At 33.0% G+C, this 14,956-nt stretch overlaps 1 protein-coding gene and 1 long non-coding RNA gene across 2 annotated transcripts; one reads left to right on the plus strand and one right to left on the minus strand.

Moving 5' to 3' along the window:
* The first annotated feature begins 24 nt into the window (after positions 1 to 24).
* LOC139102263 (peroxidase) lies at positions 25 to 13,555 on the plus strand. Its single transcript, XM_070656042.1, has 14 exons — positions 25 to 2,038; positions 4,512 to 4,642; positions 8,611 to 8,773; positions 8,909 to 9,084; positions 9,691 to 9,867; positions 9,970 to 10,169; positions 10,563 to 10,758; positions 10,888 to 11,085; positions 11,269 to 11,416; positions 11,773 to 11,929; positions 12,082 to 12,252; positions 12,317 to 12,515; positions 12,658 to 12,763; positions 12,850 to 13,555. Exons 1-14 carry the CDS (start codon positions 2,028 to 2,030, stop codon positions 12,959 to 12,961), a joined length of 2,145 nt encoding a protein of 714 aa, XP_070512143.1. The 5' UTR covers positions 25 to 2,027; the 3' UTR covers positions 12,962 to 13,555.
* On the minus strand, positions 7,143 to 14,944 carry LOC139102306 (uncharacterized). The gene is made up of 6 exons (XR_011545678.1): positions 14,847 to 14,944; positions 14,140 to 14,238; positions 13,564 to 13,778; positions 12,334 to 12,485; positions 7,604 to 7,722; positions 7,143 to 7,407 (listed from the first exon to the last, which is right to left on the minus strand). It is a non-coding gene; the product is annotated as an uncharacterized lncRNA (long non-coding RNA).
* Positions 14,945 to 14,956: the final 12 nt, after the last annotated feature.

Consider the following 14,956-nt stretch of genomic DNA (forward strand, 5'->3'; position numbering starts at 1 on the left):
AATGACACAGGTGCGAACCGACGATTGCAAGTGAACGATGAAACGAACGATCAATTCTCGACCATAGACAAATCGAAATTAGGGTATTGCAATCGGCTTCGCTTGCAAAACTGCATTTCGTGATGGTTTGACGTTTTATAGTCTGATACACGTGTAAGCGCATTCATAAAACAGTCTCGCGCGTACGATCGAGACAAATGTGTGAAGATAGTGGGACACAAAAGTGTTATTAACGTATTTATGTTTCTGTAGACGGTTAATACTGAGTCGAGGCTGAAGTCGAAACTGTTTAGCGACTGAACAATTTGTGATGATTTAGAGTATAAAAGTGCATATAATTTTTACCTATATACATATAATTGCAATATGTTCGTTACGTGAGATTGTAAGTATCTGGTCATAAGTATAAAATGTAAAGATCTGTAAATTAATTATAAATGTGGATAATATGTGGAAAGATAAAATATATATATATATATACAAAGAAAAGATGCGAGACAAAGACATGGTATTGCAGAAGAAATGAAGAAGAAAAGAAATAAATTTTTTTACGTTTGAAATTCACTCGAAAAGTTAAAAAAAACAAAGCTATAAGTAGAAGCAATAATTTAGTGAATATTTTATATTTAATATTGTCTAAGATATAGTAATAATATTAATAAGTCGACTTCTTTTTTTATATAATTTTCGTGAACAATTTCAAATAGCAGTACTAAAGGACATTTTATATATAACAAATTTACATCATGTCTGCCAACAATAATTATTCATATTATAGAAAATTTAACGGTTGTTATATAACCAATTTATACAATTGCAAGTAATGATTTCAACATAATTTAAGTTTTTAATGTATATTTGAATGTACGTATTAAACGATACGAACACTATTGTTACAACTGCTTGGTTCAGTAACTTGTAAGCAGTATTATACATATATGTGAATAAATTACATTTTATCTTAACTGCATAATATGAATATTTAAGTATATAATCCCATTTTTATTTTTTTTAATTTTTGTATTATTTTTATTTATAAATTCTAATGCAATATAAAAAAAAAATAATTTTATTTATGAATTATAATTAACTTTTTAATCACGTTATGCTGTTGCATTTACTATAATACTATATTAATATAATTCCAAATTACCTGATACTTATTGAAATTCTAACATATTGTAATAATAATCGTACAGAACATAAACGTAGCTATCAAAACTGATATGTCAAAAATACAGCAGAAAAAAATATAAAGTCGTTTAACTAAAAATAAATACCGCACAATAAACTTTTACGATTCCTGAATTCGCACGTAAACTTTTCTATCGAAATAAAACAGCTATTGCAAATATAAGCTAACAATATATTACAATTACATTTAATTGCCTCACGTATAATTTATGTACGATAACTGATTATTATGTATTTAACAAAGTAAAAATAGTTGGAACACGTGTACAAAGTTATTTGTTTTTTTTACTGATAAAGTTAAATAAAGTAAAGAATAGTCTACAATAGTTTAGTTTTTTCTTCATTTAAAAAACCTAATATAAGAAGCTTGTATTAGCACCTGTACATATGTAATATTTTTTGTGCTTTTAATGCGAAAGTAACAACTTTCTGTTATATAAGATAAATATTTTTGTCTGGTTTTAAATCAAAAGTATGGTATAATAATTTTTTTTCTAATATTATTTATTCTCATTAGTGCTAATTTACGTCACATACGAATAATCTACATATAAATAGTGATTGTGGGGTTGTCGACGAAGTAGTGTCCTTCTACTTTCTCCCGCCGTTTATAAAGTTCGACTCGTATCTGTTACCCGTTCAGTTGTTCTTGTTGCACGTATCGAAACATTAGCTAGTAATTATCTCTGACAAGAAACTACTTTAAGAAATTGCCAATACTTATACATCGGTCTATCTTCAGTCTTCAAAACTAGAAGTCAAACTGACATTTGCCAAAACGTAAAATATATGGTTTTCCTTATTGTTCCCACATTGTTAACGGATTAAAATCGATGCAATTTCGGTAAGTTAAACTTTTTATAAAATTTATACTAATAATTAAGAAGTATAGAATTCTTGTATTTTTAGTGTAAAAATAAAAGTTTTACACATAAATTTTTTTAATTAAATTCTGAAAAAGGTTATTAAACCAAGAATTTTTATCTTTTCGAAAAAAAAATTTGTTTCTAAAATTAATAGAATTGAATAAAATATTGACATTTGTATTTTTTTCAATAACTTCAAACATCATACTTATAACTTGAAAGTTAAATTTCAAAAAACATATAATAAATCATGATCAGAATAATTAGAAATATAGTTTAGTATTAACATGAGTAATACGTTTTGGCAGAATAATTGCAAAAATATGTTATTTAAAATATTAATTTCTTTTTCCATGTGCAAAAATTTTATAACGCGATTAATATCAAGTTAATATTTATACTGCGGTAGAATAAATGTCTCCTTAATTATTGTAATATATGTGATTTTACAATTACTGCGCGATATATTTCACAGTAAGGTTTCACCTAATAAATCTTAAAGATGCACAAGCGACTCGTTAACATTTAACTGCAACTAAAATTAATACGCATTTCCAGTAAGTTACCTCACAGTTTCTTGCTCGTTAAGTGTAAATTCGCCGATGCTCTCATGCGTACGAGCATGATCGAATTATATCAACTCGGAATTCACGCTATTTATTAGATAATTACTGTAAGTTCACAATTAAGTGTAATAATTGCCTTTAACATTTGTTAGTTTAAAATCCGTTTTGCTACGAATTGGGTAACCCATTATGAATAAATGGAGAAAGTCAAGTGGTAACGCGTAGATCCTTTATATGCACCTTTACGCGCGAAGGATATCGACGCAACCGGAAGGTAATCGCGCGATCGCACTAGTGATTAAATGATTTTTCACGCGACATGATCCCGCATTGACACATGTAAAATAAAATATTAGCATGGGAAACGTGGTCTTTCCGAGGGGGCGATATTGTATACATAAACCCGACGTCAGATATCGAAAACCACCGAACTAAATTCAATTTTGTGTAGCGCATACTTTAAAAATGCTCTTCGGAGTAATATCTCAAAATTAAATTTAATGTTAAAATGTATAACGAGATAATTCAAGAAAGCGTCAATGCTGTTGAAAAGAAACAAAAAAAAAAAAAACGAAAACAGTTACAACTGTAATTATCATTTTAATATTATTTTTTTACTTATGAATGGACTTGGTATAACAAAACTACACCAGTAATGCCATGTCCTTCGGTTAGATCGCGTTATAAAAAAATTAATTGATTTTAAATTACAAGACTATAAAGCAAATCCTGGTTCCGATTCGCTATTGTTACTGCTACGTTATTACGACACTAATTTCTACCGTACGTGTAATGAAGCGTTACTTCGGACTTTTACAATTTAGTGCTGTCTCATAACGTGTCGCAATATAGTACAAAATGTATCTGTACCACAAATGAGTCAAACCGAATCATATACCGCGCACCTGGTTAATTTTTTTTCAATCTCAATTGTTCATTGCGTCAACTAAAAGTTTTTACGCATTTTCGAAATAATTTTTAATTATACGTTTAATGTCAAAACTATTCTACCAATTTAGTCAGCAAATTTCGATACATGTTCGGAACATTGCAACCATATAACGATACTCTGCACATCGTTCTGCCTCTCGTGTACATACATACGTCTGATCTTATTTCGTAAACTCCATTTAACATTATACGTACATCACTTTACGTACTATAGGCGAAGAAGTCATGTAAATTGTATCCGGAAAGTGAACGCAAGTGCATTGCAAATGCGGTTAAATTTCCATGCATTAACGGAAAATTAAGTTACTGTCGCAATGCCAGTACGGAGAAGATTAACTTAAGAAGATAAACGTAACTGCCACCGGAAAGAAAATTTCTTTCGCAAGAGGTTTTTCCCTTCCTGAATTTATAGTAGATATTAAAATTCCTAATGGTAATTTCGAAAAAGAAAAAGGTTAAAATTTATACCCACGATTTCTTATACCCAAGAAAAAGATACTAAAATATTCAACTCTACTCGGAAAAATTGCGCACACGCAGTCTCAGAAAGAATTATCTCTGTGAAGATGAAAATAGTACCAAGGTAACGCAATAGCCCTCGTGCCACCTGCATCATTGTACCGTAAATTCAAATTCCGTTTTCGACGTGCGGAAATTAATATGCATTAGAATCTAATTAATAGAAACGATACCCACCCAGCATTGTATAAAAGCAGCTGCTTAGCAAGCTCCATAAGATAGTTTAATTCGAAATCGTAAACGGAAATTTAAAATATTGAATTTCATGTAAAAACGTTCGATAACTTTATAATTTTTTTTTTCTTTAATTATTTAAATTAGAAATTTTAAATAATTAGATTTGTAGAATTATTTCACAACAATATTATTTTGAATTATTATACATCACGGGTTTCGATTTATATTTTTATTTCAGAATCATGCGAGATCAAAATAATTTCTGGACCGTAATCTTCTTCGTCGCGGTGCTTTTGCAGAACAATTTATTAGCAATCGTGAAAGCCAAGGATGCCACAGTAAAAAAACAGACCACTTCATCGCATGAAGGTAACTATTGCTTTTTTTTTAAATAATTTTAATACGGATCTAATTAGCTACTATGCTTGCAACGGATTTTGACTCATTTTTGTCACGATAAATCGCGGTTTATTATTACGTAAGTCTAACGAGAAATGTTATAGTGATCTGATTGGAATATCTTCGTTTTCTCCAACGGTAATAACAAGATCAATAATCGTGACGGTCGGCGCGACGTAGAGAAACTGTTACATACACGCAGCACGTTTCTTGTGCAACAGGTGGGAGTTAATAGCAAGAAAACAGCTCGTGAGATAGAAAATGCATTCGTATGCACGTTCGCGTGCGCCCCGTTGAAAGGCATGTTACATTTTCGAGAGAAGGTCTAGCGGCGATGCAAAATCGAGCGAACGAAAGGTTACTCGGGGCAATCAAGGATCCTCCGCGTACGCGTAGCTATCTAGCCGCGAAATGCATTCACGTGGTATTACGTGCGGAAATACGCAGCTGTGCGAAATAGCATGAACAAGCTTTCCGACCTCTCCTGCACGTTACATTAACGTAAAAGTACAAACGTTCAGTAGGAATAACAATTCAAGTCATCAAGATTAAAGTGTCATTCTTCTACTTCTTAGTATGGTTGGCTTAGATAAATTTTTTTTTTGAACCCACGGTTTCGATGACTATACATGGCGAACAACATTCAAGAAATGTTGCATCATGTGTGTCAAGAAATTATCGAATCGTGACGGTGTAGCCCGTCGCCAGGAAAACATTTAACCACGAGGGAACCAAATGTTGCGAAATATTATTCCCTTACCAAGAGTTCCGCGAACGCACGTAGCTCACGATTCATTATGTCGACGACTTATCCAGCAAAGTCATTTCCGGGAGAGAAATTCTTTTATTTAACAAAAGGCGACATTTTCATTAATTAAGAATTTATCCTAATGATTCAACGCGCACGACAGATTTTATCCGTCATCGATTTAACATTTAACGTTCACGATCGTGAAACGGTGAAAGATTCTCCTGTGTTCGCGGATCTATTTCAAATCACGAGTTTGCCGGTTGTATTGATGAATCTACAGTAATCGTCTCAGCAACTGCGGTATCCGATAGCAAACGCGATAAACGAAAGGAGATCTTGGTGCACATTCAGCACCGTGTGTCTACACAATATGTAAGATAAATGTTTTCTGTCGCGAATAAATTCCTTGCGTGGGAAAGTACTAGAGAAATTACTACTAACGAAACGATTGCTGACATTGTAACAATCTGAAAATGATTTATAAGCCTATTGAAAGTAAATTGAGACCCCTAAATATAATCAAAAAATGGAAAAATTTGATAACGACGTGTATAAACCTGCCTACACATGTAAAAACCAAATAATAACTGATAAAAGAATAGAATTAGCGTATTTTACGCTAAAAAATCGACGATTAAAAAAAATTCCAGGAAACGATGTTATTCGTTGCGAAATTAATATGCTTCGCATTCGTCTCGCAATGCGACTGGCGGTATAGAAATGCGAAGAGACATAGCAAGTATTACATAGACTTCAAAATCTGGCGAAATCTATGTCCTTCTCTTCGACAGTAGTTGGGGGTACCGCGGTAATAATGTTAATAATTAATATTAAAGATTAAACGTATTACGCACGAATTATGCATTAATAATATTTTAATGATTTTATTTTTTTATTTTAAATTATATTTTTATTAATATTGAATTGTACGATTTGTACAAATCTTGTCTTGTACAATTCTTTGTACAACAGTGCTAATATCGCGACAAAGCTAATATAAAAAAAATACTATTCACTCACCAATTCGATGCGCAGCGGCAGAGTTCAGCAATGCAGTTAAGATGAAACTGCAACAAACAAATAAAACATATAAATTGTAGAGATTTAAAATAATTTTTGCTAATTGAAAAAAAAATTTCACGTGCTTCTAATTATATAGTTCTTCAACAAAAAATTGAAACATGAAGAAATGTATTATCTGAATTAGATCTCTAATAAGTTCAGCTTCTTTAAAATGTAAATGTTTTGTCTCCAGTAATTGTTAAACTGTTTATTTTAAATATTAATGAAACGATAAAGCTATTCAACTAATAGCGAAAAATTTTGTTTTAAATTAATAAAAAATGACACTCACCGAAACGTTGCTCTGCCGAAGCATGATGCCCATCCCGGACCTCCTCCTCCTCTCAGTTTGGGATGTTAGGTCATCCTTCCGCGATACGACACTCGCGAAAATCGCGACCGGGTGAATTTACAATCCCGACAGCTAATTGAAACATTTATTAATTCAAATCTTATGCAGAACACATTATTAAACGGCACTCCCGATTTTAAATTTCGAATAGCAAAATACGCGCGATTACTTCAACGATATTCGCGAGAAAACGACCGACGTACCAGTTACGATACGTTTATTCATCGACGGCGAAAATTTGCTGAAAGTCTCCTTTGAATTATTATCTAAGCAAAACAAAAGTTTCGCTTAGATAATATCATCGGAGTATTGCACAGAGAAAATCCAACACCACATCAAATTATATTTGGTTAGTAAATGTATGCTAACTACGATTCATTGCTAAACGTATACGCGAAGTTCGCGAAACTTTTTTTTAATTATTATTATACTTTATAATTTTTTATTATGTACGGTGGGTGTTCCTTTTTTATAGAATTTTATCTTATATGGTATTATAATTGTAGATCCCCCTTAGCGTTAGTATAAAAAAATCATGCGTCCTATCTTTCGATGCGCAGCAGCGGAGATCTGTAACATACAAAGAAAATTTATATTATAGCAGCGTTCAAAATAATCTTTAATGTTTGAAAAAAATCTTCACGCGACTCTAATTAATTTTTTATTATATAATTTTCTATTGATTCTAGTTTTTATTATTCCGAGAAAATAATACCAATAAAGAACAGAAAACGGTTAATTTTGTGTTAATAAAATCGATGCTTACCTCAGGGTTGTTCCGCTGAAGCAGGATGCCTTTCCGAGGCCTCCTCCTCCTCTCAGGATGTCATCTGAGGTGTCTTCGTATAATTATTATCGGGAAAGTGCGTTTTCTTTAGACTTTCACTGAAACAGAAAAAGAATTTTGATTTGAAACCATCCTGAGATCTTGGGCCTACCCGAGTGGAAATTTATCTAACTAATCTGATTTTGCAGCTATGTGGTTAAATCGCGCATATTAAATATATTTCTTAACTAGTGACTAGTTTGGTACTAGCCATAAATTAAAAGAAAGTATTTATTATTCAGTAACTATTTTTTAAAAATAAAGTTGTCATTTAAAAAAAAAAATAAAATCTGTCTAGTATCGGTCGTCTAGTCACTGTCCAGCGCGGACCATGTATCTAAATAAACATTTAAACATTTTTCGTCGCGAATAGTCTACCGCGCGTATTAACCTATGTCAACGAATTGGCTAGCTAATTATTAGGTAACGGTGGGAATCAATTTCCACTCGGGTACATGCCGCGACGATCGTTCAAAGAAAAAATTATTTTATAACATAATAATTCATATACTATAATAATGAGTAGATAAAATATGTATGACAAATTAAATTCAGTAAATAAAAATCATTTATCACGAAAGTTAATTTGCATCCGCGCGACCGCGGTATCATCATTTATTTAATACATATTTTCGGTACGCATGGAGCTCTGCTGTGAATTCTGCGTGCAAAATGCTTGGTTTACGAGGAAAGAATGTTAACTGTTAGTAGGAAGAAAGTTGCGCGCCGAACTTTGTTTATGAATCTCTAACGCGTTTGAAAGTATTATACATAAAATATTATATCGAATGATATTCTGAATATTTTCTACATAATTTATTCGCGGAAATTATTAAACCAAAAACAGTTTTTTTTATCGTAAAAAAAGAAAACAGCGTGCGTGAAACGCGTAGTTTGTAACGTTTAGTACTAATAAAATATATATCACTTTACATTTACATATTTAGAAAAAGAAGACAAAAAACCGGATTTAGAAGAATCAGAGACTTCCTATTACAGTCGGTTTACGGATCAAAATCATCTCTCTGGTTCTTATCACCCGACAGTTCATCATGCTTCAAATCCGACGTTTATGTATTTTCCATTTTCGTCAGGTTTACCAAATTTCACGTAAGTGCAAAAGTAATATAAAAATAAAAAAATATGCAAAAAATTAAATTCATGTTGCATATCTAATTGCTTATTAAATAAATTTATATTTTATATTTTTATTATTATGCACGTTCAAGCATATTTTACTTCCAGTGAAAATACGGGCAACAATATTCATGATCAAATTAAATGTGGAGACACTTTTTCCCAAGCGTGTCAACATTCACGATACCGAAGCTTTGACGGTTCCTGTAATAATCTTCGAAATCCCACTTGGGGTCTAGCTAACACAAGATACGGAAGACTTGTGCTTCCACGTTACAGCGATGGTAAATAGTATTTTATTTAGCAATATAATTAGTCTTTACAAATATTTTATAATACATTATTTATAAATTAAAATAATTACTATGTAATATTTCTTTCTGATATTTTCAAATAATTTACTGTTTCTACAATTTCCTTTTTGAAAATCTTTTCTATCACAGCGTTACTAGTTACTACATGTTTTATAGAACGTAGTAATCACTGGTCATGTTTTATTCCACAGAGAATTAATTTCAATTGCAAAATAGATTTCACCGAAAGTTTCGTCAATATATGTAACGATGAATTCAGATATGGAATAAGCGCGAACGTATATTTCGATTTACGAATTCTACGCGAATCGAACCGTAACGAAACGAAACTAAAACCAGTTTGATCGTAACTTTTGACATACTTACAAAAGCGCGAATATGCACAACTTTTATGTATGCACATATTATACATATTATGTAAATTTCGCGGAATTTCATGAATGTCTCGACAAACAATATTTTTTATTTTTTATTTCAAAGTCTATATTAATATAAATTTGTTCACAGTATATTTTTGCAGTAAAATTTGGTAATTTTAATTCTTTGTTTCACGTAAAATTTGTTTAATTAATGTAGGAATTCGAGCGCCATCGAAATCGATCATCGGTGCAAATCTGCCTTTGGCGCGAGCCGTCAGTTTCATGATGTTCCCAAGCAACGATATCGATGACGTACAATATACTCTATTAGCAATGCAATACGGGCAGATCATAACGCACGACATGGCTTTGATCGATGGCACGACCCAAGGAAGTAGGTTTTGAACTTTTATTACGCGTTGAAGCTGCGCGTCGTTCGTTACTGACGATTAATGACAGCAGAATAATTAATTATTTCGGAATCGCGTAATTACAGAATCGCATAGCACACGATGTTGCACGCGTAATGGTCAGATAGCACCAGATATGACGGCTATGCCCCGATGCTACCCGATACTGATACCTGATAACGATCCGGTGTACGGCGGATCCTCTACACAGTGTTTGAACTTCGTTCGTAGTACAATCGACCTTGATCGTGGCTGTTCGTCTCCGTACAAGTACACGGCAGAACAGGTTTTATATTTGCATCTCGTTTATTCATTTATCTACTCATTATATACCGTAATATGTAGTAATAAAAGAACTAGAATGCTATTAATTACAAGTGTCATTGTAAAAGCGAGAGTAGGACTACATTTACGCTTATAATATTTATATTACTTTCCTTTGCTCGTTTATAACTTAAACTAGAATTATTTTTATGTCGTAATTTAATCTCGTTTGCTTCACCTATTTCTTGTTCAGTTTTTATTTTATTTATTTTTTTTTTTTTAATGAGTGATTAAGTGTTAAATAACTGTCTTTAGTGATTTGATTATAACTTGCATTCGGATAATTTTCGTCAATTGCAATTTTGAAAATAAATTAATATCTAGTTTTGATATGTGTACGTTACATATTTTCTAGTTAAATACGGTCACTCATTATTTGGATCTTTCAATCGTTTATGGGTTAAACGATGAAGCCGCCGCTAATTTACGAACCGGTTACGGTGGCCGTCTAGAAGTGGAATTGAAAAATAATAGGGAATTTCCACCGTCAGCTACTAATAAATCAACCGTGTGCGATACGGTATATGAGTTCGAATCGTGCTACGCTACCGGTGAGAATAACTACACATTTGATTGCTTTGATTTTTTCTATAATGTTCTATTTACGAACATAAAGTTCATTATTTTTTAAAGGAAAAAATGTAGAATAATTAAAAGGTTACAACAAACTTATTTTTCAGGTGATACGCGAGCCAATCAAAATCCACAATTGACAGTCTTACATATCATGCTGCTCAGAGAACATAATCGCATTGCTAATTATCTAGCGCATTTGAATCCTCATTGGACCGACGAAACAATATTTCAAGAAACGCGTCGAATTACGATTGCCGAACATCAGAATATCGTGTATTACGAATGGCTACCAATTTTCTTAGGTTTGAATATGAATTCTACTGCTTGTTTAAAAAAAAATTAAAAAAAAAAAAAATATATATATATAATCTATTTTAAAAATATAAATTACTTTTCTGTAATACTTATAATGCACTATACTTTTACTACTATACTTTTTTTATAATTTAAACTGTAACATAAGTAATAATTTATGTATATTGCAGGTGCAAAACAAGTTTACGATAACAACATTATTTACGACACTCAGAATTATGTAAACGATTATGATGAAACAGTAATTGCTAACGTACTAAACGAGCATTCAAATGCAGCTTTTAGATATTTTCATTCAAATATTGCTGGCTTTTTGAAGTAAGTGTTTAGCAATTTTTATTAATACGTGTAACCAAAGTATCTTCAATACTCTGTTTTGTTATACTAAGCATGCAAATTGCAGCAATTATATGCAAATTATGATAATAGAGTGCCATTCGTATGCAGATCCGATTTTAATAAATATATCGTTTTTCAAATTTATATACCTCTCATTTCTCGTGAACTTAAAATCAATTTTCTTACGAGACACGCGATCGAATTACCAATAGCAGTTATATGGTAATTTTTTAATTGATATCGTAAATTGATCGAGAAAACACGAATAATAAAACATTTATGGTATAAATTTCATCGATACCACTGCTATTAAAATAACAAATTTTGTTTGTCAGCTTAGTATTGGAAGATCGATCTCCCTACGCTGCTCTGAGATTGAGCGATCACTTTAACAGACCCGGCATTATAGAAAAGGGCAACAATCTGGATGATTTGACGAGAGGTTTTGCGACGCAACCGCAAAAAGATACCGATAGATATTTCGATAGAGAGGTATTTATAAAATAGAGATCCATAGTCAATTAGAAATAATTATACAACTATAATTTTAAAAATGTAATATTTGTAAATAATAGAAAAAAGGGTTGTTCTAATTAAGACATTTAGCAAAATACGATTCTATTAATAACGATAATCGTTTACAGATCACACAATTCTTATTCAGAAGAGGAAAGTTCCTCGGGTCCGACTTGCGAGCAATAGATATTCAAAGAGATCGCGATCACGGGATCGCTTCATACAATGATTATCGCGAATATTGCGGACTGCCACGGGCGAAGACTTTTAATGATTTTTCGGATTACATATCTTATTCAGTGAGTAAAATAAATTCCTCTCTATGTAAATGCAATTTATATCAAACAAATTAAAAAATTCTAGAACATACAAAAACTCACCACCTTGTACGTTAGTCCGGACGACGTCGAGCTGACTGTTGGTGGATCTTTAGAAAAACATGTTAATGGGGCACTGGCTGGACCGACGTTCCTGTGTATCATGTTGAGACAGTTCCAACAAACCCGAATCGGTGATCGTTACTGGTTCGAATCTGGAAATCCAAATACAGCATTTACTATAGGTACATTAACAACGTGTCATAAATTATAATTAATACAATGATTGTTGTATATCAATGATGCAATTTTTATTGTTAAATAGAGATAAAATTAAGTCTGGCCTGCGATTAATAATTCTAAGCATAATATTTGTTTTATGTGCAGAACAACTAAATGAAATACGAAAGTCAAGTATATCGCGAGTGCTCTGCGATAACGGAGACAACATTCAGCAAATGCAAAGATCAGGTTTTGCACGAATCTCCAAATTGTAAGCTGATCGCATCTTTATCATTTAATTTTTAGCAAGGTGGATGAAAGAAAAAAGCCACTATTTATAAATTACTCAAATTTCAGAAACCCGCTGAGAAGATGCGAAGAACTTCCACAGGTAGATCTCTCTCTCTGGAAAGATTATGCTCCAGAGAATGATGGCCACACATATCGCGTTACACCTTTATATAGATAGACGTGAGCAAACGAACGAGTTTCTTTTTTTATGATATCAAGAAACCGAAAGAAAAAATTTATACTTTCGTAAAAACAATTTTGAAAAACAAATCTAAAGTCTAAAAGCAATTATTTTGATTATTTTTTCATTAAATTTATAATATTTTATTCTACAATACTCTCGAAAAATTATATCTTGATGCTTATCCATGTTACATCTACAATCTGTAGATAGTTTTATATTTTCATATACATATTTATTTAGCTTCAAATATTTCTTAATCAATAATTTAAGACATTGATTAACATTGATATCACTACTACTTCCAGTAATATATTCACATTTATAAATGTATGAGTGTTACGTATTTAAATAAAATAATTTTCTTTGTCAATAAAGTAAGTAAAATAAGACACTACGCTTTACTTCAAATAATATTTTTTTTAATAATGACATCTTAATTTTTAACTATTTAGATGCAAGATCTCGACGTATGTATTTTATTTAATTATTCTATATTACTGAAAGTATCGCACGGTGATAGAGGAGCGCCGGGTACAATTTTGATATCACCGAGCCGAGCACATCTAGATATACGATAGACGTACGCAGATACACACCTACGTACTGACTTTTCGTCAGTGATCACGCGTGATCGTTTTCTTCGTGTTTTACGACATCACAATTGCACACGATCGAGTTTTCTGAGGTGTCACGGATGCTGCCAAGTACGGTCTTCATTTCGGAATAAATGCGTAGCTCGAGATCCAGAATGCGGACTGCGAGAATCGCCGCTCGTTGATTTTTGTTCACGTCCGATCGACATAAGATGAGCCTGAAACATTCACAAATGTATTTACGGTACCCATCTACGGGTATATTTCTCACCTAGAGCTACGTGTCCACCCGAGTTACATTGCCGGCAATTAAATTTGAGTCGAAATGCAACACTGATCCAATTCGCGTAATAGCTGTACGCGACATGAACGGCATAAGGCCATCGCCACGCCATCTCTGAGTAATTAACGAAAAAAGCTAGCCGAATTCGCGCCAATTTCTTTATTACACAGGTTATAATATACATTAAAATATAATTACGAGAGACACATGATAGAAGCAGTACCAAACGATGGCCCCTTAACTTTTAGCAATTCAGAGATATAAAAAAATCCGACGTGTGATCTTTATTCAATTACCTTTTATTGCCAAAAGTATCAGAATATCGTCACGCTGCGTGCCGCTTGCCGTTGCGCAGTAGAAAAGAACAGGAAGGAATGTCGGAATTGCCGGATACACTGAAAAGCAGATGACGTTTATTGCAGCGACGGTGACTAGCGTATGTGACCTGAGCGTGCAACACTTCTTAGCCAGCGTACATAAGAACACACCTGCGTATCGACTCTCATAACCTTCAAATGCGTGATTATTTTTTTCGTGATAAATGACATCGCGATTGCACGATCGAGTTTCTTTAGAGGTCTCATGGATGCTACGAAATGTATAAGTCTTCAATCCGAAACAAGTACGTAGCTCGAGACTCAGAACGCGGACAGTGAGAAAGATCGTTTGTCGATATTTTTGTTCGTGTCCTCTAACTGCTCGGTCGACGTGAGGTGCTCGTCGGGTATATTTCTAACCTAAAGTCACGTATTCGCCCGAGTTACATCGCCGGCAATTACATTCGAATCTAAATGCAAGGGTGATACGATCCTCGTAGTATTTGTGCGCGGCACGAAGCACGTAAAGCCACGTCATCTCCGAGATAAACGAGCCGGCCGAGCTTGCTCCGATGCCTTTGGTGCAGACGTTACGATACGCATCGAAGTGACACTGAGCGACGGCCCCTTACCTTTAAGCAATTCAGAGACACAAAAAACCCGACGTGTGTGCTTTATTCAATTACCTCGCGTTGTTAGAAATATCGGAACATTCTCGTGCCTCGTGTCGCTTGCGCCGTGCAGTAGGAACAGGAAGAATTGCCAGTCACTATGCCCCTCTGCGCAGGCACTGTTC

This window comes from Cardiocondyla obscurior, linkage group LG04 (genome assembly GCF_019399895.1).
Source record: "Cardiocondyla obscurior isolate alpha-2009 linkage group LG04, Cobs3.1, whole genome shotgun sequence".
Taxonomy (NCBI): Eukaryota; Metazoa; Arthropoda; class Insecta; order Hymenoptera; family Formicidae; genus Cardiocondyla; species Cardiocondyla obscurior.

What these genes read in the sequence shown, in the direction of transcription:
- LOC139102263 (XM_070656042.1), top strand. An exon ending in TCAGGTTTACCAAATTTCAC is followed by an intron (nt 8,774 to 8,908) that starts GTAAGTGCAAAA and finishes TTTTACTTCCAG; the next exon opens with TGAAAATACGGGCAACAATA. An exon ending in AAATACAGCATTTACTATAG is followed by an intron (nt 12,516 to 12,657) that starts GTACATTAACAA and finishes TTTTATGTGCAG; the next exon opens with AACAACTAAATGAAATACGA.